Genomic DNA, 23309 nt, shown 5'->3' with positions numbered 1-23309 from the left:
TGCTTGGCTGTTTCTTAAACAAATAACAAAGGAAACAATATAAAATTTAATAAGCACATTATTAGTTCTCACTATAATGGTTCACTAATGTATTACCTTTGCAATATTTTATGTTTATTAGCTTAGGTTTATTGTTGGGTCACTTGTATAGCTTATATTTCCCTCATGGGCAGTTTGGCAATCTGGGCAATGGATAGTTCATCAACCACTCTCTGCTGCTAATAAACTTCATAAAATCTTATTTGTAAATACTTTGAACAATCCCAATTTAATTTTACATTATTTATTGAAAGACTTAACTGCCTCTGCAGTGCCAAATTTGGTTGAATTTCAAATATTCAATGAATATTTTCTTACCTTGCATGTTTCCATTGGATGCCCAGGTAGACCATGTCTGGGCCTCATCAATACTTCTTCAGTCATATTTGGGAAACCACTGCTTTGGTTATTTTACACCCCTCCTGATCCCAGTTAGTAATCCTTAATCTAACATCGATAATTTGTTAATTTTCAAATCTCACTGAGCCATTGTAGTCAGCATACATTACCTAAGAAACTTTTGTGGTAGTCCTTCTACCTCTGAGACAGGAGACCCAGGGTGATGGCCTACCTGCTCTAAGATGTGGAATAACATCTCCAAACAGGTTGCTCAGAAAATGTCTACATTGCCGTTTCATTCACTAAAACAAGCAGTATGTGCCTGTTGGGGCTCTTGTGATGAAGTGGTATTGTCCCAACGTTTGAGCCAAAATTCCCAGGTCAATTTCATCTTCTCTAGAGGTTCACTATTAAATCCCTCAAGCGATTGGTTAAAAATTAAAGTGAGAATATGGAGGGTTTTCTTCTGCTGTTGACTTGATTGCTTTATTTCTCACTTTAACTTTTGTTCCTTGCTTTGTTCTCTTTACCCTTCACACCAAATTCTTGTCAACTAAAAAGTGTTATTGAAAATGTTTAAAATCTTCTTGTTTTCCAAACAGTGGTAGTTCTTTATCATTTTCAGTGCACCAACCATGTCTTCATTTCCTATCATATTACCTGCAAATTTATTTGAGTGCACCGTTCTATGTTGATCACCTTCATGTTTTCTGCACTAGTGTTGTCTTTTGCTATTCATTGTCTTCTTGTCCTGGGTGTTTAATCTGATTTGGGTACACATTTATGGTTGAATAGCTTCAGATGGCCAAACTAATGCAATGACATGTATAAACCTGAGATTCCCTCCAGTTTAATACACAAATTATGACATTTTAGTTATGCTGGAGGCTTCTCCCACTGACAATAGAAATATACCACTCCGCCTCAAAATACAATAGCACACAAGGTCACAATATTATAGAAACTATGACCTTCTGAACAATTCTGGAGGAACAGGTAAATTTGTTTCATAGACACAACTTGATTAGTCACCATTGATTGTGTTGCTTTTCACCCTTAAGATGAGGGTAGGTTTAGTTTAGTTGGCTGGACAGTTGATTTAGGAGAAAGTGAGGACTGCAGATGCTGGAGAGTCAGAGTCGAAAAGTGTGGCACTGGAAAAACACAGCAGGTCAGGCAGCATCTGAGGAACAGGAGAGTCGACGTTTTGGGCATAAGCCCTTCATCAGGAATAATGCCACTTCTGTCTGAACCATCCAGTCTCCTGCTCCTCGGACGCTGCCTCTTCTGCTTTACTTTTCCAGATTCGCACTTTTCAACTCTAGACAGTTGGTATTCAAAGCAGCATGATGCCAACAGCAAGGGTTTAATCCCCACACTCGCTGAGTTTACCATGAAGGACTCTCCTTCTCAACCTGTCCCCTCATCTGAGTTATGGTGGTGCTCAGATTAAATTACCATCAGTTATTTCTCTCTAATGAGAGAGCATCCCTATGATCTGGTAAGATCATTGTGACTTGGCATGACCCTTAAAATAACTTCCATATGGCATGGATAATCTCAGCAGAACAACAGGAGAGGAATTTCTCAGAAAGCCTGTTCTGATAAGCCATTTTTCTTGTACTTTTCAAGAGACGTATCAGTACTAGGAAGGGGGTTGCTATCCAATTTTTTCACCTAATATCACTACCGTGCATCCTTGGTCATCTGTATAGGAGAACTATAAGGAACAGGACATTTGTTTTTCTCTATCTGCCCTGTTAAAATGGATATTCATTGCCCCAATGGCCTAACTAGGAATAAGCCCTTCACCAAGAAAGTAATGAATTGTGAACGTTGCATGTTGACCATGAGCTACAAACCCGTAGTCCACATTAAGGTTAAGAAATGCACACAAAAAGAAGGGACTGAAAAAAATCCTAACATTCCCAGAAGCTGAAGAAACATTTGGAGGAAGGTAACCAGGTTTTTGACAATTGACCAAAATTTGCTGACAGAGTAGTGGCTAATTTAACAGTGCTTGGCTCTATGAATATGTGAATTGGCAAGGAAGAGATATTCTGTGACTGTGACAATTGTTGCTGGACAATTCATGCCACCCTGTCAAATGTATGCCAAAATGGCAACTCAATCCATGCCTTCTCATGAGTACGAATGCAGTTTTGCAGTTGCACATTAATTTCTAACTAAATTTAATTTAGAAGGTTAGGGCTGGCACTTAATAAAGTAAGTATATTTGTAAAGTTGAGATTTATCTTCCTGTAATTCTATTCAACCTCTCTAGCCCAGAAAAAGAACAATTAAAACTTTGGAGATTCATTCCTGCAGGTAGCAATTTTCCCTGGAGAGTTTCAATTTATTTTTCTCTTAGCTTCTTTTTTTTGCCTCTTAATCAAATCTATTTTCATTTCTCTTTATTTTTTCCTTTCTCCAAGTCTAATTCAGAGTGGATTTTATTTCCATTCTTCCTTTGTTTCTGTCTCAATCCTTAAATATATCACAGGTTAAGGAGATAGACTGGTCATCCCCTCATTCAAGGAGAAAGTGAGGACTGCAGATGCTGGAGATCAGAGCTGAAAATTAGATTAGATTAGATTACTTATAGTGTGGAAACAGGCCCTTCAGCCCAACAAGTCCACACTGACCCGCCACCCACCCATACCCCTACATTTACCCCTTACCTAACACTACGGGCAATTTCCCATGGCTGATTCACCTGACCTGCACATTTTTGGACTGTGGGAGGAAACCGGAGCACCCGCACACAGACCACGGGGAGAACGTGCAAACTCCACACAGACAGTCGCCTGAGGCGGGAATTGAACCCGGGTCTCTGGCACTGTGAGGCAGCAGTGCTAACCACTGTGCCATCGTGCTGCGCACAAAATGTGTTGCTGGAAAAAGCACAGCAGGTCAGGCAGCATCCAAGGAGCAGGGGAATCAATGTTTCATGCATGAGCTCTTCTTCAGCTCATCCCCTCATTCATCAATGTCCCAGAAGCCTAATTAAGCAGCTTGCGCATCCAACAACATTTGGAGCTGAAGGATGAAACAGCCCCAACAAATGCCTGACTTAAACAAGTTCTGGGTCATTGTTCCAGCAACAGTCCATGACGCATTCCGATGTATAACATCTCTTCTGGTTTTCTGACTTTCTTATTCTGAAACCAGTTTTTTTTGTCTTTATCTCCATAACATGTACAAGCATACGAATTCCACCAGATACGATGATATGTAATTTAATTCTCAAATGTGGCTTCAGCTTTGGGTAAGTACATGTAACGTGAAACCTGTTAAATAAAAGGCTCCAATAATGTTTTGCTTTTGCTCGTATTTCTGTTGCTTCTTTCAATGCATATGTGTCATTTTTCTCACCGTTAATTATCTTGTATTTTCATTCTCCTTCCAAGTCTATCAGAAGGAAAACAATTTAAAACATGCTTAATGATAAGGACTAGGCCAGTAATATACTAATCTCCAAAAAGGAGCTTATTATATTAGTGTTATTATTAACAATGAATGTTAATCAATAACTTCAAAGCACTGATTTAGAATTGCTGTCATTTGCATATTCATTAGCAAGCCATCGATTTGAAATGAGATTTTAAGTGGCAGCTATCAGTATGTGGAATATAAAATAAAAATGGTGTCCCTCCTGTTAGCTGTCAACACAGCTACATGAACATTAACATGAGTAGCATATCAGGACTTAGATATTTCTAACAAAAATTTCAGTGTGTCAGAAATAAGCATTTGCTCTTTGAGAAGTAGATCAAAGGATCTCTTTACAACACATCAGGTAATCTTTAAAAGAATTGGAAAATGCTCAATCATTGGATTTAATAACTAGTTTAGATCACATGAGACTTCCTTTATGTGCTAAGTGTAGCAAAATAGTAGATACGCCTTGATAAAGAGATCTCAGCTGTATAAATAATGTACAATGGAGCTCTTCTCCCTTTTGCATCAAAGACATTAACCTGCCTCAATGCATGTTACAGGTTTTTTAGAAGGTTTGTAGGCAACAAACTAAACTGCACAACGCTTAAGGTTCGTAATATTTAATCATTTTAACTAGCTACAAAACGTTAACCACTTCACAGACTGACAGAGGCAGTAGGAATTCCACATTACATGCTATAATAACATTTATCTCAACAGATTTTGCTATTTTTGTTTAGTTATTTCTTTAACTACACAGTCCAGCCATTTGCTGTGCATAGCTCTAAATACATAAAGCGACAAGAAACTTTACAAAACACAGGGTAATAACAAACAAAATACAATTTCTTTATAAAATCTACATATCTTTCATAAATATTCAGGCCTATGTATACAACTACGTTTCCCCTGTTAGTGCAATCTTTCCATCAGATATCGTTACCATTAGCAGCATCTAAACCTTGTGGATAAAATGTCTAACCGCTACCAATATGTTTTGCTTCTGCCTTAAGTTTTCTCATTTTGAGAATACTCATTGCAGAAATTGTTCATTTATTAAATGCTTTATCCTTATTTTACACCATGTTCACAGTTTTGTTTCTCGAACATAAAATGTGGCACTACTGTAGACTTGCAGATAAAACCTATTATCAACTGTGTCTCAATACTGAGCATGCTTTGCCAAGGCGCTACTGCCATGTGAAGATCATTTTAGCAGAAGGTCTTACAATTAATATCATGCATAATTGTATGAGTACATCACCTCAGTGCAAGGACGGTTACAGTTACACACACCACACTTCCTTGACGTTAAGTTAGAAAGGTTCTGTGAAATGAACATAAGACAACAGTTTTGTTTTTAACTATGCATTTTTATCATCACATTACCCTTAGGAACATGGCAGTAGCTTTGTGTAATGACACAGTTCACAAGGACAATACTGTACACCCTGCATTTCAAAAGAAAAACAGCTTTTCTCAAGCTCCTATTTTACCGAGCAAACTTTGTAATGGGAAAACAAAATTAAAAATCACGAGTGAGCTAAAGCCATCAATCCAGCCCTATATACATCCTTTGGAAAGAGATTTATCTAGAAATAAATAATTACAAGTACTCTGGTTAAAAATATGACAAGCTACACAGGGCAACTTTTACACTGGGTCTGTCATGTGCATGTGTGCAAACCTAGTCAGTAAATACCACAATAAAATCAATGTATACGCTGCTTTCTGAAGAGTGCCAGGGAGTAGTGCACTTTCCTGCAGGCTTAGCCACTTCCCAGCATCTTTGTTGCACGTTGGTTAGCTTCGTCAATCCTGGTTTTATTGGATTCAGCCTAAAATTTAAAAAAAAAATTGCAAGCACATTATTTTGTGTTGGAGGAAGAGCAAATTAATTGTACATTACCCAAAGAATGAAGAATAATTGAATGGCAAGCACCACAAACAACTGGATCAGAAATAAGAATTGAAATAGGCCATTTGGCCCTTTAGGCCTATTCTACCATTCAATAAAATCTTGGCTGACCACTATCTAATAGGAGAAATTGAGGTCTGTAGATGCTGGAGGGCATCACCCTCTTGACATGTCCATTGTCTTTCCTACCTATGTGACCCACCCGCCTCTCCAATCTATCACCTTCTGTCCCACCTTCATAGAACATAGAACATAGAACATAGAACAATACAGCACAGAACAGGCCCTTCGGCCCACGATGTTGTGCCGAACTTCTAACCTAGATTAAGCACCCATCCATGTACCTATCCAAATGCCGCTTAAAGGTCACCAATGATTCTGACTCTACCACTCCCACGGGCAGCGCATTCCATGCCCCCACCACTCTCTGGGTAAAGAACCCACCCCTGACATCTCCCCTATACCTTCCACCCTTCACCTTAAATTTATGTCCCCTTGTAACACTCGGTTGTACCCGGGGAAAAAGTTTCTGACTGTCTACTCTATCTATTCCTCTGATCATCTTATAAACCTCTATCAAGTCACCCCTCATCCTTCGCCGTTCCAACGAGAAAAGGCCGAGAACTCTCAACCTATCCTCGTACGACCTACTCTCCATTCCAGGCAACATCCTGGTAAATCTTCTCTGCACCCTCTCCAAAGCTTCCACATCTTTCCTAAAGTGAGGCAACCAGAACTGCACACAGTACTCCAACTGTGGCCTAACCAAAGTCCTGTACAGCTGCAACATCACTTCACGACTCTTGAATTCAATCCCTCTGCTAATGAACGATAATACTCCATAGGCCTTCTTACAAACTCTATCCACCTGAGTGGCAACCTTCAAAGATCTATGTACATAGACCTCAAGATCCCTCTGTTCCTCCACCTGACTAAGAACCCTACCATTAACCCTGTATTCCGCATTCTTATTTGTTCTTCCAAAATGGACAACCTCACACTTGGCAGGGTTGAACTCCATCTGCCACTCCTCAGCCCAGCTCTGCATCATATCTAAGTCCCTCTGCAGCCGACAACAGCCCTCCTCACTGTCCACAACTCCACCTATCTTCGTATCATCTGCAAATTTACTGACCCACCCTTCGACTCCCTCATCTAAGTCATTAATAAAAATTACAAACAGCAGAGGACCCAGAACTGATCCCTGCGGAACTCCACTTGTAACTGGGCTCCAGGCTGAATATTTACCATCTACCACCACTCTCTGCCTTCAACCGGTTAGCCAGTTTTCTATCCAATTGGCCAAATTTCCCTCTATCCCATGCCTCCTGACTTTCTGCCTAAGCCTACCATGGGGAACCTTATCAAATGCCTTACTAAAATCCATGTACACTACATCCACTGCTCTACCCTCATCCACATGCTTGGTCACCTCCTCGAAGAATTCAATAAGACTTGTAAGGCAAGACCTACCCTTCACAAATCCGTGCTGGCTGTCCCTAATCAAGCAGTGTCTTTCCAGATACTCGTAAATCCTATCCCTCAGTACCCTTTCCATTACTTTGCCTACCATAGAAGTAAGACTAACTGGCCTGTAATTCCCGGGGTTATCCCTATTCCCTATCCCTCCAGGTCCCTTCTGGCTATCCTGTATCTACCTATTGCATTCTCAGTTACCTTCCCCTCAGCTCCACTCCATTCCCATTTATCTCTCAGCCTCCTTGGCCCACAAGCCTCATTCCTGATGAAGGGCTTTTGCCTGAAATGTCAATTCTCCTGCTGCTCGGATGCTACTTGACCTGCTGTGCTTTTCCAGCACCACACTCTCAACTCTGACCATTATCTACCTCAACTCCACTTTCCCCATCTGTCTCCATTCCTTTAGCTCAGCTGGCTGGTTTATAGTACAGAGTGACACCAACGGCATGGTTCAAGTCCCATATCGACCGAGGTTACCATGAACAACTGGTCTTCTCAACCTCTCCCCTTGCCTGACTTATGGTGACTCTCAGGTTAAACCACCACTACCCATCTCTCACCAATGACAGAGCAGTCCTCTGGGACTACGATGACTTTACTTACTTAATTCCTCAAGTGAAAAAAAAACTTGTCAAATTTTGGATATTAGGTACTCAATGGCTAAATACCCTCAGCTCCCCGGAGTGAAGAATTCCAAAGCTTCACAACCCACTAAGTCAAAAAACTTATCCCAAATCTGCAACTGAAATGACTGACACCTTCCTCTGAGACTGATTATTTCTAGATTCTCCAGCCAGGGAGAACACGTTCTCAACTGGACACTCTTGACATGTCCATTGTCTTTCCTACCTATGTGACCCACCCTCCTCTCCAATCTATCACCTTCTGTCCCACCTTCATCTACCTATTGCATTCTCAGTTACCTTCCCCTCAGCTCCACCCCATTCCCATTTACTAGCACTAGTGGGCGGCACGGTGGCACAGTGGTTAGCACCGCTGCCTCACAGCGCCAGAGACCCGGGTTCAATTCCCGCCTCAGGCGACTGACTGTGTGGAGTTTGCACGTTCTCCCCCGTGGCTGCGTGGGTTTCCTCCGGGTGCTCCAGTTTCCTCCCACAGTCCAAAGATGTGCAGGTCAGGTGAATTGGCCATGCTAAATTACCCGTAGTGTTAGGTAAGGGGTAGATGTAGGGGTTATGGGTGGGTTGCGCTTCGGCGGGGCGGTGTGGACTTGTTGGGCCGAAGGGCCTGTTTCCACACTGTAAGTAATATAATCTAATCTAATCTAATCTAAACATGTACTGTACACTCACTGTTAAATGAAAACATGTTCTCAGAAGGAAGGTATGTCATTTATAAAATCTTTTCCATTGACCAACAATGCAGAGGATATATAGATAACGTCAATACCTAAACAAATGCGCTGTGCAAATAGAGGTATAGAGATGTACAGAACTGAAACAGGCCCTTCAGTCCAGCTGGTCCATGCCAACTGGATATCCTAACCTAATCTAGTCCCATTTGCCACCACTTCCTCTGGCAGCACATTCCATAGATGCACCACCCTTTGTGTGAAAAAATTACCCCTTAGGTGCCCTTTATATCTTTCCCCTCTCACCCTAAACCTATGCCCTATAGTTCTGGGCTCCCCCATCCCTAGGAAAAGAACTTGTCTATTTATCCTATCCATGCCCCTCATGATTTTATAAACCTCTATAATGTCACCCCCAAGTAAGCACTAGATAGGAAACATTCAGTTAATTGGATATCGGTGTTTCTAATGCTGACGAAATAGTAAATCACAGAGGTACAGCACACTGGAGAACACTGCTCATAGCTCTACTGATCAGTGGTGCATTGCCACTGTCCCTTTGCAAGTATGTGCAGATGTTTCACTGCTCAGTGCTAGAGACTAAAAGGCAGTGAAACATCTGCAGATATGGGATTAGCATTCTGACAGCAGTGTCCCGGAAATAAAGATTGATCTTCTGGACAATGCCACGAACAATGATGGAAATAAAATAAATCATCGGGGCAATAACAAATGGAAAGTTTTTTTTGATATTCCCTTTTTGGTTATTAGTCACAAACATATGGGGAATGTTTGGTAATACCAAACTTGAATATTGCTGAAAAGAGAGACACATTGCTTAAGTTTTTCGTCTTGCACTCATCAGGACACACGCAAGAATGCCAAATTTCTGCTCTCACAACAGTTTAAGGTACAGGGATAAAGGGTGCTGATTGGCTGAGGCATGAGCATGGAGGATGGAATGAGGAACAAAAGGCACCCCGAAACCTCTGGGTGAACGTAATCCTTCTGTTTGCAAATAACAGGTTCTTGCATCTGAATGAATGTCACTTTATGCAAGTATAAATATATTATGAATTTGACTGATTATTTTAAACTGGTTGTTAGTTGTTATTGAGAAGTGTGGCACTGGAAAAGCACAGCAGGCCAGGCAGCATCTAAGGTGCAGGACGGTTGACGTTTCGGGCATAAGTCCTTCATCAGGAATCCGATTGGTTGTTGCCCAATTACCCAAAAACTTGGGGAGCCGATAGTTCCCTCCTGGTTTCCCTACCAATGAGCACACTTTTTTCTTGTCATATAAATCTTTGTGATTGTTTAAAATTTGTTATGCTTGAGTTTGTTCTGCTGATTGGAAGGTTAAAAAGCATTGACAAATGTCTCTCTTTTCAGGAATATTGAAGCTTGCGGAGGAGAGAATTTAGACGAATTGACTCAGTCGGGAAGCTTGTTTATATGATGAAACTCATAGGCATGTATCCAAAATATTATCTCCTCCAGAGGTAGTCTGGAACTTAGCAGCAGCAAAAATGATGACAGGAATATTCTAATTACTTACTTAGTTGTGTTACTGATCATTATTCCCTCATACAATAATAATTGAAGTACCCTGATATTCCACAGGTAACTGCCCATACTTTACCCATAGAGTTTTCAGTTCCCTTTCAATTCAGAGATCGTTCACTAAGCACTGAACACGTGAGCAACAAGAATCTTCAGGTGAAGTGGCTTCTTTATAGAAAATATATTTGTGTGAAGTTACTGTCCCATGCTAATGTAAATCTTTCATTAAAGCCATCAACAGGGAAAGTTTCACTTCTCTGTTACTCCAATGATGATGTGCTCACACATCATATTGAAGCATCCAGAAGATTCAAATCAGGAGGTCAAACTCAGAACAAACTCAAGCATAACAATTATGTCAGTATTGAAAAGGTGTTGCTGGAAAAGCGCAGCAGGTCAGGCAGCATCCAAGGAACAGGAGAATCGACGTTTCGGGCATGAGCCCTTCTTCAGGAATTGTGTCAGTACAGCTGTTTATGAAGTGTGAATGATGCGTTTATCCCAAAGTTTGTCTCATGGGTCATGATATTCCTATCTTTATTGGAGTTAGATTATTGAAAGTTCTGCACATCAGCTGGCAATATACACAGCAACATTCAGATAAAAATGTAATTTAGAATAGTCATTGAGTACATCCAAGGCAGGGGTTGATAATTTGTTTTTCACTTGAGGAAATTAGGCACATTACCCCAGTTGAAAATTCATACAAAACACATATTAGTACATGTTGCAAATGAAATAAGCTCAAAAGACTTTTGTCTTTTTTTAAAAAGTGTTTCTTGCAGAAATTATATGTCACTACAACCCTTCCTTTGGATGGGAAATGTTGATAAACAAGATGCCGTTGCTCACAGTTTAAAAAAAAATTAACTTGTAGGACATGGGTGTTGCGGCCTGGCCAGCATTTATTGCCCATTCCCTAGTTACTCTTGAGAAGATAGTGGTGAGCTGCCTTCTTAAACCGCTGCAATCCACATGCTGTAGGTTGATCCACAATGTGCTTAATGGAAAGAATTGCAGAATGTTGACCCAATGATTATGAAGGAATGGTGATATATTTCTAAGTCAGGATGCTCAGTGACTTGGAGGGGAATGTGCAGGTGGTGATGTTGCCATGTATCTGCTTCCCTCTATTTTAGACGGAAATGGTCGTTGGTTTGGGAGATGCAGTCTAAGGATCTTTGGCAATTTTCTGCAGTACATATTGTAGGCAGGACACACTGCTGCTACTCAGTGTCGGTGGTGGAGGGAGTGGATGCTTGTGGATGTGGTGCCAGTCAAGCAGGCTGCTTTGTCCTGTCTGGTGCCAAGTTTCTTGAGTGTTGTTGGAGCTACACTAATCCAGGCAAGTGGAGAGTATTCCATCACACTCCTGGCTTGTACCTTATAGATGATGGACAGGCTTTGAGGTGTCAGGAGGTGATTTACCTGCTGCAATATTCCTTGCCTCTAATCTGTTCTTGTAGCAGCTGTTTTTATGTGGTGAGTCCAGGTGAGTTACTGGGGATGGCCATTACCTGGCATAACTGGTGTAAATGTTACTGTGAACACAGTGCATTGAATTTAAATAAAAAAGGGTTAAAATTAGCCAATATCCTTTTTGTCAACACATCAATCCCTCCCTCCAATCTTGGTAATTGGCCTCAGAATGGGGCACCATTTACTGGCTCGGCAGAACATTTGCTTATAGTGATCAGCAACATGACCTTCAACATGCGACATTTTTCCTACTGCATTTACATTGTTAATGTGGGCACATGGCTATACACTGCATAATGATAGTACAGTGTGTGTTTTCAAACTTCAAATAGCGTCAGAGAGTTGTAGAGATGTACAGCATGGAAACAGACCCTTTGGACCAACTCATCCATGCCGAGCAGATATCCTAACCCAATCTAGTCCCATTTGCCAGCACTTGGCCCATATCCCTCTAAACCCTTCCTATTCATATACCCATCCAGATGCCTTTAAATGTCGTAATTGTACTAGACTCCATCACTTCCCCTTGCAGCGCATTCCATACATGCACCACCCTCTGCATGAAAACATTGCCCCATAGCTGACCTTTACATTTTTCCCCTCTCACCCTAAACCTATGCCGTCTAGTTCTGGACTCCCCCACCCCAGGGAAAAGGCTTTGTCTATTTACTCTATCCATGCCCCTCATTATTTTATAAACCTCTATAATGTCACGCCTCAGCCTCCGATGCTCCAGTGAAAACAGTCACAGTTATGCAGCCTCTCCCTGTACCTCAAACCCTCCAACCCTGGCAACATCCTTGTTAATCTTTTCTGAACCCTATTAAATTTCACAGCATTCTTCTGATGGGAGGGAGAACAGAATTGCAAACAACATAGATCAGTAAACAGTTCAATGAGTGAGCCGAAGTGCATTTTAAACACACGAGCACCGATAGTTCAGAATTAGTTTAGGGCCAGTCACAAAGTGAATTCATATTCCCCCCCAAGTACCTTTAAAATTGATTTGCTAATAGTCTTACCTTCTCCATAATCCTGTCAATCTGGCGGTTCTGTGTATCAATCTCGTTACCCATGTCAAGAGCCATGTGGCGAAGATTACCAATGATACCACCAACTTGCTCTAAATTGTCATCCATCTCATTCTCCCGGGCATCATTGGTTACTCTGCATCAGAAGAAAGTGTCTTTAAAATATATTACTTGGATCATTTCCTCGAGTCTGACTATACAGAAAAACAATTTTATCTCTTAAATTTGGTTAGAGGAATGGAATAGGCGAATTTTCAACTCATCAGCAATAGTGGTTTCTACTTTATTATGGTCTCAACTCATGTTATGACTGGACAAATCAGATCACAGAATGCAATCTGGTTTGATAGATCATGCGTTTTTTTTGTAATGTAACATATCGGTCATGATTTGGAGATGCCGGTGTTGGACTGGAGTGTACAAAGTTAAAATTACACAACACCAGGTTATAGTCCAACAGGTTTATTTGGAAGCACACTAGCTTTTGGAACGCCGCTGATGAAAACCTGATGAACCACCTGATGAAGGAGCGACGCTCCGAAAGCTAGTGTGCTTCCAATTAAACCTGTTGGACTATAACCTGGTGTTGTGTGATTTTTAACATATTGGTCATTCACTGCAGGATAGGTACACAAGAATGGAGACTTTCTTTAACAACAAAACAAATATTTAATTCACAAGAAAATGAAATGTAGAGCACAGTTTGAAAGATATTAAACACAGTTTCATTTGTTCCACAATATTATTAGTTTACAGCAAGTCAATTCCAAAGAAATTGCTTTCTTTATTAAATCTTTAGGTTCAACTTAACTGATTCTGTTCAGTTCTGTTTTGTGAACTGTGAAGGCTTTGTAAATGAATACTCACAGAATTGAGAGCTTAAACTTTATCAGTTTTACCATAATCTGCAGCTTTCTAACCAAACACTCTGGTCTGGAAATTTCAGAGGATCAGCCTTTACCTCAAGGTAACTGAATTTTCCCTGAACTGTCCTATCCACTTTTTCAGGAGAGTAACTATATTTGGTTCTGACCCCTGCTGCAAATACACTGCCCAGGAGTGTAAGAAATGACAGAAAGTTGCATGCACAGCTCAGTCCATCACGAAAGGCAACCTCCCATCCATGGACTTCATTTATACTTCTCGTTACCACGGAAAGGCTATTAACATCATCAAAGACCTCTCCCACCCCAGTAATGTTCTCTTCCAACATCTTCCATCAGACAGAAGACACAGTCGCTTGAACACACGCACCAACAGGTTCAAGAACAGCTTCTTCCCTGCTGTTATCAGACTGCTGAAGGGAGCTCTAATAACTTCCAAATCTAATATTGATCTTGCTTTACACACCTCCTGTGTGGCCATAACCTTGTATGTCCTGCTCTGTCTAAGCACCCTGTGATCTGTATGTCCTTGTTTGCTATGATTTGCCTGTACAGCTCATAAAAGAAACCTTTTCACTGTACTTCGGTGCACGTGACTACAAGAAATCAAGTCAAATCAAAATCAGTCAATTCTCCTCCAAAATCTTTTCTAAAAGCTTTTATTCTCCATGTTTTCTCAGCGAAAAATCATTCCTTGACTATTCTAAACCAGAAGAAAGTGAGGACTGCAGATGCTGGTGATCAGAGTCGAGAGTGTGGTGCTGGAAAAGCACAGCAGGTCAGGCAGCATCCGAGGAGCAGGAGAATCAACATTTCAGGCATAAGCCCTTCATCAGGAATGAGGGAGAGTCAACATTTCAGGCATAAGCTTTGGGCATATTCCTGATGAAGGGGTCATGCCTGAAATGTTGATTCACATGCTCCTTGGATGCTGCCTGACCTGCTGTGCTTTTCCAGCAGCACACACTCTCTAATGCCCGTCAATTTTCACTTCACTTCTCATGAACCTCACAGTATAAATAAATAATCTTTCATGATCACTCCAGGGGTCTTGTTGCTCTCTGACCCATCTGAATTAGGTTGGGTCTAATTCTTCCATTATCAACGCTTCCTGTTTTTCTGTTCCTCACCATCTTATTGTCGATGCATTGAAGGCAATATTCCCACTTTTCACAGCAAATCTCTGCCATTGTCTGGTCCCTCCCAGCCTCTGCCATCTCTTCCAGCATGGAAAATTAACAATTCCTTGAGCTCCAGCCTTAGGGGAGAGCTCTGTTTTGCAGCCAGTACACCTTATTTTCACCCTCAGTTTCCCACGTCAGACATTGGAGAAGCTACCACAGCTCAATGAACCATACTCTACCAGTTACTACGTTCAAGATAAAGAACAAAAGATTCACTCTTGAAAGAACAGAAACATCTGAGTTTTATTGCTAGACTGATGGGACTTTTCCATTTCATCTTCCAAAGTAATCAGCCTAAATGCTAATTTTTAACTTTGTACACCCCAGTCCAACACCAGCACCTCCAAATCACAGTTACAAAACAGTTCACCTTAACCTGTTGGTGTGAACCATACATTTTCTCCTTGCCAATCCTAAGATCAATATAAACCTTTTGTATTTAGTGACAGAGACTTGAATATTTTTGTAAGTGGAACAATTCCACGTTGGTGATTGTGGTCTCCAATTTCATTATACTGTTTGCTGTTCTTGTGAACATTGTAGGTATTATTTTACAGAACCGCAGTAGCATAAAATAGTCAGTAAAAACATATGAAACTTAATATGCTACAAGAAGGCAAATGGATATGTAACAATGAGCTGGTTTTGCTCCTACCCCTGCTTTCCCTGTTATATATGAATGACTTACACACTGGTGAACAGGACACATATTCAAAAATTTTCATGTGGTGCAAAACAAGGAATCAGGCTCATTAATGAGCTAATTGATATTAATTATTTCGAAGGTCAGCAGAAATGAGTGGTGCTCAAGGAGCGAGTGTTACAGTCTTCAAAAGGTTAACCAGAAAGCCCCTGTGGGATTCACCCACAGCTATTAAGACAAAATCCATCTTTCAAAGGCACTTAGTGCTCGACTGAGGAAACTGGTACACATCCTTGCATCTTGCCCTCTCCGTCATGTGTCCAGAGATCCTACGATGATGTCTGATGGAGGCAAACCAGCTATGTTGGTCCCTCTTATTTTTTTTTCTGTCATTTGTGGGATGTAGGCATGCCTAGTTCACCATATATTGTTTATCCCCAAATGCCACGAAAACTGACCGACTTGCTCAGGCCATTTCAGAGGGCAGTTAACAGTCATGGGTTGGGAGTCACATGTAGGCCAGGACAGGTAAGGATGGCACATTTCCTTCCTTGAAGAACATTAGTGAATGTTGTTTAGTGAATGGCAGCACTGGGCCAAGCAGGGTTTCCTTCCTTGAGTTCTGAATTCTAGGAAAGGCCCATCATAGAGTCATGGAGATGTATAACACAGAAATGTCTGCCCAACTCATCCATGCTGACCAGATATCCTAAATTAATCTAGTCCCATTTCTCAGCATTTGACCATATCCCTCTAAACCCTTCCTATCCAATTACCCATCCAGATGACTTAAATGTTGTAATTGTACCAGCCTCCACCACTTCCTCTGGCAGCTCATTCCAAACACACACCACCCTCTGTGGGAAATGATTGCCCCTTAGGTCCCTTTTAAACCTTTCCACTCTCACTTTAAACATATTCACTCTAGCTTTGGACTCCTCTACCCTGGGAAATCAAACCCTGGCTATTCATCCTATGCATGCCCTTAATGATTATATAAACCTCTGTTGTTGTGGTTCTCTTCGCCGAGCTGGGAATTTGTGTTGCAGACGTTTCGTCCCCTGTCTAGGTGACAGCCTCAGTGCTTGGGAGCCTCCTGTGAAGCGCTTCTGTGATCTTTCCTCCAGCATTTGTGGTGGTTTGAATCTACCGCTTCTGGTTGTCAGTTCCAGCTGTCCGTTGCAGTGGTCGGTATATTGGGTCCAGGTCGATGTGCTTATTGATTGAATCTGTGGATGAGTGCCATGCCTCTAGAAATTCCCTGGCTGTTCTCTGTTTGGCTTGTCCTATAATAGTAGTGTTGTCCCAGTCGAATTCTTGTTGCTTGTCATCTGCGTGTGTGGCTACTAAGGATAGCTGGTCGTGTTGTTTCGTGGCTAGTTGGTGTTCAGGGATACGGATAATGCCGGAGGAAAGATCACAGAAGCGCTTCACAGGAGGCTCCCAAGCACTGAGGATGTCACCTAGACAGGGGACGAAACGTCAGCAACACAAATTCACAGCTCGGCGAACAGAACCACAACAACGAGCACCCAAGCTACAAATCTTCTCACAAACTACGAATATAAACCTCTATAAAGTCACCCCCTAAGTGCCTATCAGATACATAAATCAGCCAGACCTCCGGTTAAGAGTGTGTTTCATTCCAGCAATGATCTGGACCTGGGTCAGTAATATTAAACTCCACCCAAAATGAATTCTAAACCATCTTATCCACCTGTGGAGAGCTGGTGGGTCTTCCTCATTGGTCGATACCATGGCTTTCTTTCAATCGTAAGCTTGGCTCTTGATGACTGAAATTTTCACATCGTTCAACTTGGGACCATGGTAAAGCCCCAGATAACAGTATGCCTTTTAGTCTGATGCGTTCTGGGTTTTACCTCACCTGCGAATAAATCCTCCACTGATTGCCATCTGCTCACGCTCATCCATCACCCGGGCCGGTTGGCTGGCCACGACTCCATCCTGGTTATTCCCCCAGGCCTTTTTATAAGCATCACTGGACTTCAGTCTGCACAAGTACAACAGGACACCATAACGTAGACACCGAAACCGGGGCTCAAGCCGGGACACTTTATAACTCCACAATTTCCAACTGCACCAGGCAGATGGAAATTTTAGGAAGTAATAGCATACCGATATATCATATGATTGAGAAAAAAATTGTAGCCATGATTGCACCAAACACATATTACACTTTTCAGTGCACAAACGTCCACATAATTGTTTCCGATATTATTCACATGGAAATTAATGAAACTTTGGGTTGTTACACAGAACAAGACATACAACACTAACATTAGCAGACAGAAATAAAAGACTGTCAAATTCAGCATGGACAACACATGACAGAAACCAGACTGTCGTGTTGGAGTGAAGTTTAGGATGAGCTTGAAGTTTTCTTTTCAAGTATCTCCCTCCCCTTTAAAGATAGCACAAGTATTTAATATCATGAAGCAAGTAGCCAATAGTTATCAAAGTAGCTTGCACAAGCTGTGTGATCAGAAGCACCATTTTACTTACACTTTTTCCCAACGCAATCTACCAATGTTATGTTGAAAGTTTTGTATTGTTATTGGAAATGTTGGCCGCATTTCAGAATAATATATCGGTACTTGTAATTTATCAACCATAAGTTGTTGTCTAATGTACGCCCCTTTGCCAATGAACACGCAAACTGAAGAAGACATACAGTGGAATAAATGCAAGAGCAAAAGGTAACGCAGTTAGTGAACTACTAGGATTAGAAAGGAAAGCATTGAACACATCCTTGTGTCTTGTTTGTGTCTGGACCCTAGGCACAAAAGGGAAAGCACAAAGCATACTCAGGCAGGCCCATGAACCGACGGGTCACTCGCAGAAAAAGCAACATCAATGGAAGGATACTAATGACTTGTTCAGCACACAATTAGAATAGATCTCTGATCATCAACTAATAGTGGAAGGGGAAGGGGTTGGGGGGTTGTAAAACAAAAGAAATGAGTCAATAGCAAGCTGAAAAAAAATTGTGATTCGCAAAGCTAGTGCACGTTTTCTCTCTATATATAGGCCCATTCTCATCCGTGCAGCTACAATAACAGTGCTGCAGTGTCAGGCCTCTGGGATGTGCAGTATGTACTGTGTTAATTGTATAGCAAAGTATATTCTATCTAGGTATTTATAACATCAACCTATTATGCCACACATCTGGAGCAGGCCTCCTATGCCAGAGGCAGGGACACTACCACTGTGCCACAACAGCCCAATCATTCCATTGTTAAAGCCATTTCTGATTTTTCCCAGCTGCTTAATCCTGTAGAATCTAACAGCAAAGTGACTATCTGTTCTTGACCATTGGTAGACTTGAGTGGCCAGATGAAACATTGGTGTCTATTTATATGCTTCACCCAGCACTCGGTTCCGATAACTTCTGTTGGGCACATGATACACAAATAAATAGATCAAATCAAATACATGAGCCGGCCCAGAACTAATGGACTGTCTTTACACAAAATCCTCGCAACACTGAGCAGGTCAAGCACCATCTGTGGAGGGAGAAACACTGTTAACACTTTCAGGCTTTTCACCTTCCCTCAGAACAGGAAAATGTTAGAGATGTGATGGGTGTTTTAGTCTGGGCATTTTTGCCTTTCAGATGAGATCAGGCCAGACCTTAAGGCTTTCTTGAGCTGGCAGTAAAGAAAATAAAGATCTTGTTGGCTTGCACAGCAAAAGGATTCAAGAACAGGAACAACAATTTCTTGCTGCAATTATACAAGGCATTTGTGAGACCACACATGAAATATTATGTGCAGTTTTGGTCGCCTTTATCGGATGAAAGATGTTCTGTCTATAGAGGGAGCAAAGCGAAAGTTTACCAAGTTGATTTCTGGGATGGCAGGGCTGATGTATGAGGAGAGATTGAGTCAGTTAGACCAAAGAACAAAGAAAATTAAAGCACAGGAACAGACCCTTCGGCCCTCCAAGCCTACTCTGATCCAGATCCTTTATCTAAACCTGGCGTCTATTTTCCAAGGATGTGTATCCCTCTGCTCCCTGCCCATTCATGTATCTGTTCCAATTATATTCCCTGGGGTTTAGAAGAAATAAGGGGACTATCTCGTGGAAGCCTATAACAGGACAGGAGAGGTTAGACGCAGGAAGGATGGTCCTGATGGCGAGGAAGTCCAGAACCAGAGGTAATTGTTTAGGGATAAGGGGTAAAACTTTTAGGACTGAGATGAGGAGAAATCTATTCACCCACAGAGCGGTGAGCCAGTGAAATTCACTGCCACAGAAAGCCGTTGAGGCCAAAACATTTTGTGTTTTCAAGAGGGAGGTAGATATGGCTGTTGTGGCTAAAGTGATGAAGGGATATGGGGAGAGGGCCTGTTTAGGACATTGAGACCAATGAACAGCTATGATCTTAATAAATGGTGGAGCAGGCTACAGGGACTGTATGGCCTACTCCTGCTCCTATCCCCTTTGTTTCTACGTTTCTCTGATCTTACAATCTGTAAGGCTGGGTACCATGAGGATTTCCACTTCCATTTAAATATACGATGCACAGTATTCAGATGTCCATGGAAGAAGAAAGAAAATTGGGGGTGGGGGTGGGGAGCGTTGCTTACGATAGGGTGGCTGTCAGTCACAATAGCTCCCAGTCCAACATTCTACAACGGTCCCCACCACTCAATGGCTAAGGCCACAGTTACAGCATGCTTCAGAGGTGTGTCTGCATGTTCACTAAACCTTATCTCAGCAACAAGTTTAAAACTCGTGCAGAGGCTGACATACCATTGAAACATACACTCCATTGGTAGTGACAGACCTGCTCTGCATTTCTCAAAACCTCCTTCCTATATTTTCATCGCAGCCTTTGCAATTCACTGCTATTCTCTTCCAGAAATGTCCACCTCATAGAACGTCTGCTGTACTGAGATGAGGAGTCTCATCTCCATTTGTCTGTTTATCATATTTCACCTTTTTTTCCCCTTTGATTTAATCTCCCCCCCGACCTTTTCACAGATTCCAGCCGTTGGGTTCTATCACCCCCGTCACTCATTTTCCCTGCCTTTGGAATTGTTTAAAATCCATCATGAAGAGTTTGGAGGGATATGGGCCAGGTGCTGGCAGGTGGGACTAGATTGGGTTGACATATCTGGTCAGCGTGGACGAGTTGGACCGAAGGGTCTGTTTCCGTGCTAAAACCTCTATAACTCTATGTCTGTAACTTCTTTCACTTCAGATCTGAAGCTTTTCTCTCTCGGTAGGCAGAGCCTGACCTGCTGAGTGTTTGCAGCCTCATCTGCTTTTATACGAAAATAGACAAGCTTTGTTTAAACATAAAGCACAAGCAATAGCCTGGTTCATGAAGTAAACATCTTGAAAATGGGCCCCTTTCTTCATTCGTCAGGGGGAGCGTTCCTGTCAGATTAGATTCCCTACAGTATGGAAACAGGCCCTTCAGCCCAACAAGTCCACACCGACCCTCCAAAGAGTAACCCACCCAGACCCATTACTCTACCCTACATTTGCCCCTGACTAATGCATCTAACACTATGGGCAATTTAGCATGGCCAACTCACCTGACCTGCACACCTTTGGATTGTGGGACAAAACCGGAACACCCAGAGGAAACCCATGCAGACACAGGGAGAACGTGCAAACTCCACACAGTCACCCAAGGCAGGAATTGAACACAGTGCTAGCCACTGTGCCACCCCATCACCAAGCAGAGCTGAAATGGTGCTTTTGAATCATCTGACACCACTAATTTCTCATGCTTCCAAGAGGGAACTGCAATGACCGCAAACAAGGCCTATAACCAAATGTGCCTGAACCCTTCCAGGATACACCTGCCAACACGTCCACAAGCCCTGGAGGGTTATGGAGCAGAGACTCCTCTCCCTTCAGGTCGAAAGCATTGAATAAAAGTCGAAGCCAAGAGAACTGTGGATATTGGAAATCAGAAACAAAAACAGAAATTGCTGGAGAAGCTCAGCTGGTCTGGCAGCATCTGTGGAGAGAAATCAGAATTAACATTCTGGGTCCAGTGACCCTTGCTCAGAACTGGTTCCTGAGGATGCTGCCAGACCTGCAGAGGTTTTGTCTTCGTTCAAGGGTATTGAAGTCATGGCTTGTCAAAAATGGGGAGGCGGGAAGTGGGGTCAGGTGGACAAATTGGGGTGGAGAGCTGAGAGTTTGGGGTTGTGCTCTCCAAGGTAGCAAAGGCTGCAACAGAGTTGAGTGCCTCCTGGCCCGCTCTGCTCTCACAGTTCTTACCTCTCTTGTGGCTTGCTCTCTCTCTCTCAGTTCCCACTGAGCAGGTTGTGACGGTTTTTAATCCTCAGCCTGGGGGAAGCACAGATTCGCATCTGAGCACAGAAGGGACCTGGCACCACTGCCAGTTTGATCAGGCTGTGCAGATTTCCTTGACTCTGGGCCCCATCTGTGTCAGAATCGCAATAGGAGCCTACATTTCCGAAGGGAGTGTGGACGGGCGAGTAGAACAAAGAGAAAACAAATTTCAACTGGTGTTGATTAAACTTTGAAAATAAAAATGAGAAAATCTGACTTGTTAGACTAGAAGACACAGGAGCAGAAATTAGGCCATTCAGCCTATTAAGTCTGCCCTGCCATTCAATCAGGGCTGATAAGTTTCTCAACTCCATTCTCCCGCTTTCTTCCCATAACCCTTGATTCCTGCGTTACTCAAGAGCCTATCTATCTCAGTCTTAAATATACTCAATGACCTGGCCCCCACAGTCTTCTGTGGCAGTGAATTCCATAGATTCCCCACTCTCTGGCTGAAGACTTTTCTCCTTATCTCTGTTCTGAAAGATCTTCCCTTTACTCTGTTGCTGCAATCGTTGCATATGTATGACAGGTATTCACATTTGGAAGTTACAAACTGTTCTGATTTAACCACAGCATACTGCACATGCTCAGCTCCTGAATCACTACCTGCTGTTAAATTTGCATGCTGAAATAATAGACTGTTACATTACATACAAGAACACACTCAGGCATGAAATAAATCTGTCATAATAAACATGCTCGAGAAACAAGGTTATCATTTCACAAAATGATGCGAAATAGAGACTACTAAAGAGCATCTGTTGACTGATTTACGTCAAAATTACTTGATTTGAAATTATGTTCAGGCTGTGTCTTGTCACACTTTGCTTTTCAAGGAGGTAGAATTAACCAAATTCTTCTCATTTTTGCTTGTTTTCCCCACGAAGCAACAAATGACACTCCATAGCAATAATGAATCCAGTTGTGTTAAGAATCGGAATGGACCACTTTCAATTAAAAATTGAAAGGCGATAACACAGTTCATTCATTGCTGCTCAACTGAACATTTAGACATTACACACTATTACCCACATCACATGGCACAATAAAATAAGTTATTCTTGAATAGATCTGTCAACTGATAACACGCTGAGTGTGTTCTGGTAATGTTCTATTATTTACGCTTTAGCATCTCCAAGCTAATAGCTCGATATCTGTACAATGAGCATGCAAGGGCATTGCTTACAGAGTTGACATCGAGAGTGGAGGGTTTCTGTTGCAGCATGCCTGATTTCTCTATGCATTATACCGACCGGATAGTCTACACTATGAAATGGATGCCTTTAAACTATATCATTTCTCTGCATGCCAATTGCTCATCCTGCCACTAATGCCAAGCGTGGATGAGCTGTGCAAGGCTTGACTTTGAGCCTTGGATGCCCAGATGCTTAGGCAGGCAGGCAGGCAGACGGACACCACCTACTTGTTACATGGACAGGCACAAAGACCACAGAATTTTCCTAGATCTGTCAAATTCTTTTCTGCTTCTTTCATGTCCTTATTGATTTGGTCCATTCCTTCCTCGATGCGTTCCAGTTGTTCTGATTAAACACAAGATTTTTTTTTGTTTTTAAATCCCCACACAATGAAGCAGATGAGAAAGAAAGGACAAAAAGAAAAAAAAGACAATTCAAAAAAGGAACACTTCAGACATTCAC

The 23309-nt window shown here is 42.0% G+C and overlaps 1 protein-coding gene across 2 annotated transcripts in view; it reads right to left on the bottom strand.

The window, feature by feature from the left end:
- Window positions 1-4423: 4423 nt before the first annotated feature.
- snap25a (synaptosome associated protein 25a) overlaps window positions 4424-23309 on the bottom strand; it is a 134928-nt gene continuing 116042 nt past the window's right edge. The window contains exons 5-8 of one of the 2 annotated variants that reach the window (XM_072581503.1): window positions 23075-23192; window positions 17198-17323; window positions 12593-12737; window positions 4424-5657 (exon numbers count right to left, since the gene is read on the bottom strand). In XM_072581503.1, the coding sequence (XP_072437604.1) occupies window positions 5589-5657; window positions 12593-12737; window positions 17198-17323; window positions 23075-23192 (458 nt within the window). In that variant the 3' untranslated portion in view covers window positions 4424-5588. The remainder of the gene's footprint in view (window positions 5658-12592; window positions 12738-17197; window positions 17324-23074; window positions 23193-23309) is intronic. The other variant, XM_072581504.1, reaches the window with a different exon arrangement.

The sequence above is a fragment of the Chiloscyllium punctatum genome, chromosome 11, assembly GCF_047496795.1.
Source record: "Chiloscyllium punctatum isolate Juve2018m chromosome 11, sChiPun1.3, whole genome shotgun sequence".
NCBI classification, from domain to species: Eukaryota; Metazoa; Chordata; class Chondrichthyes; order Orectolobiformes; family Hemiscylliidae; genus Chiloscyllium; species Chiloscyllium punctatum.
The sequence above is the reverse complement of the archived record's forward strand: the minus strand, read 5'-3'. Positions and strand labels throughout refer to the sequence as shown.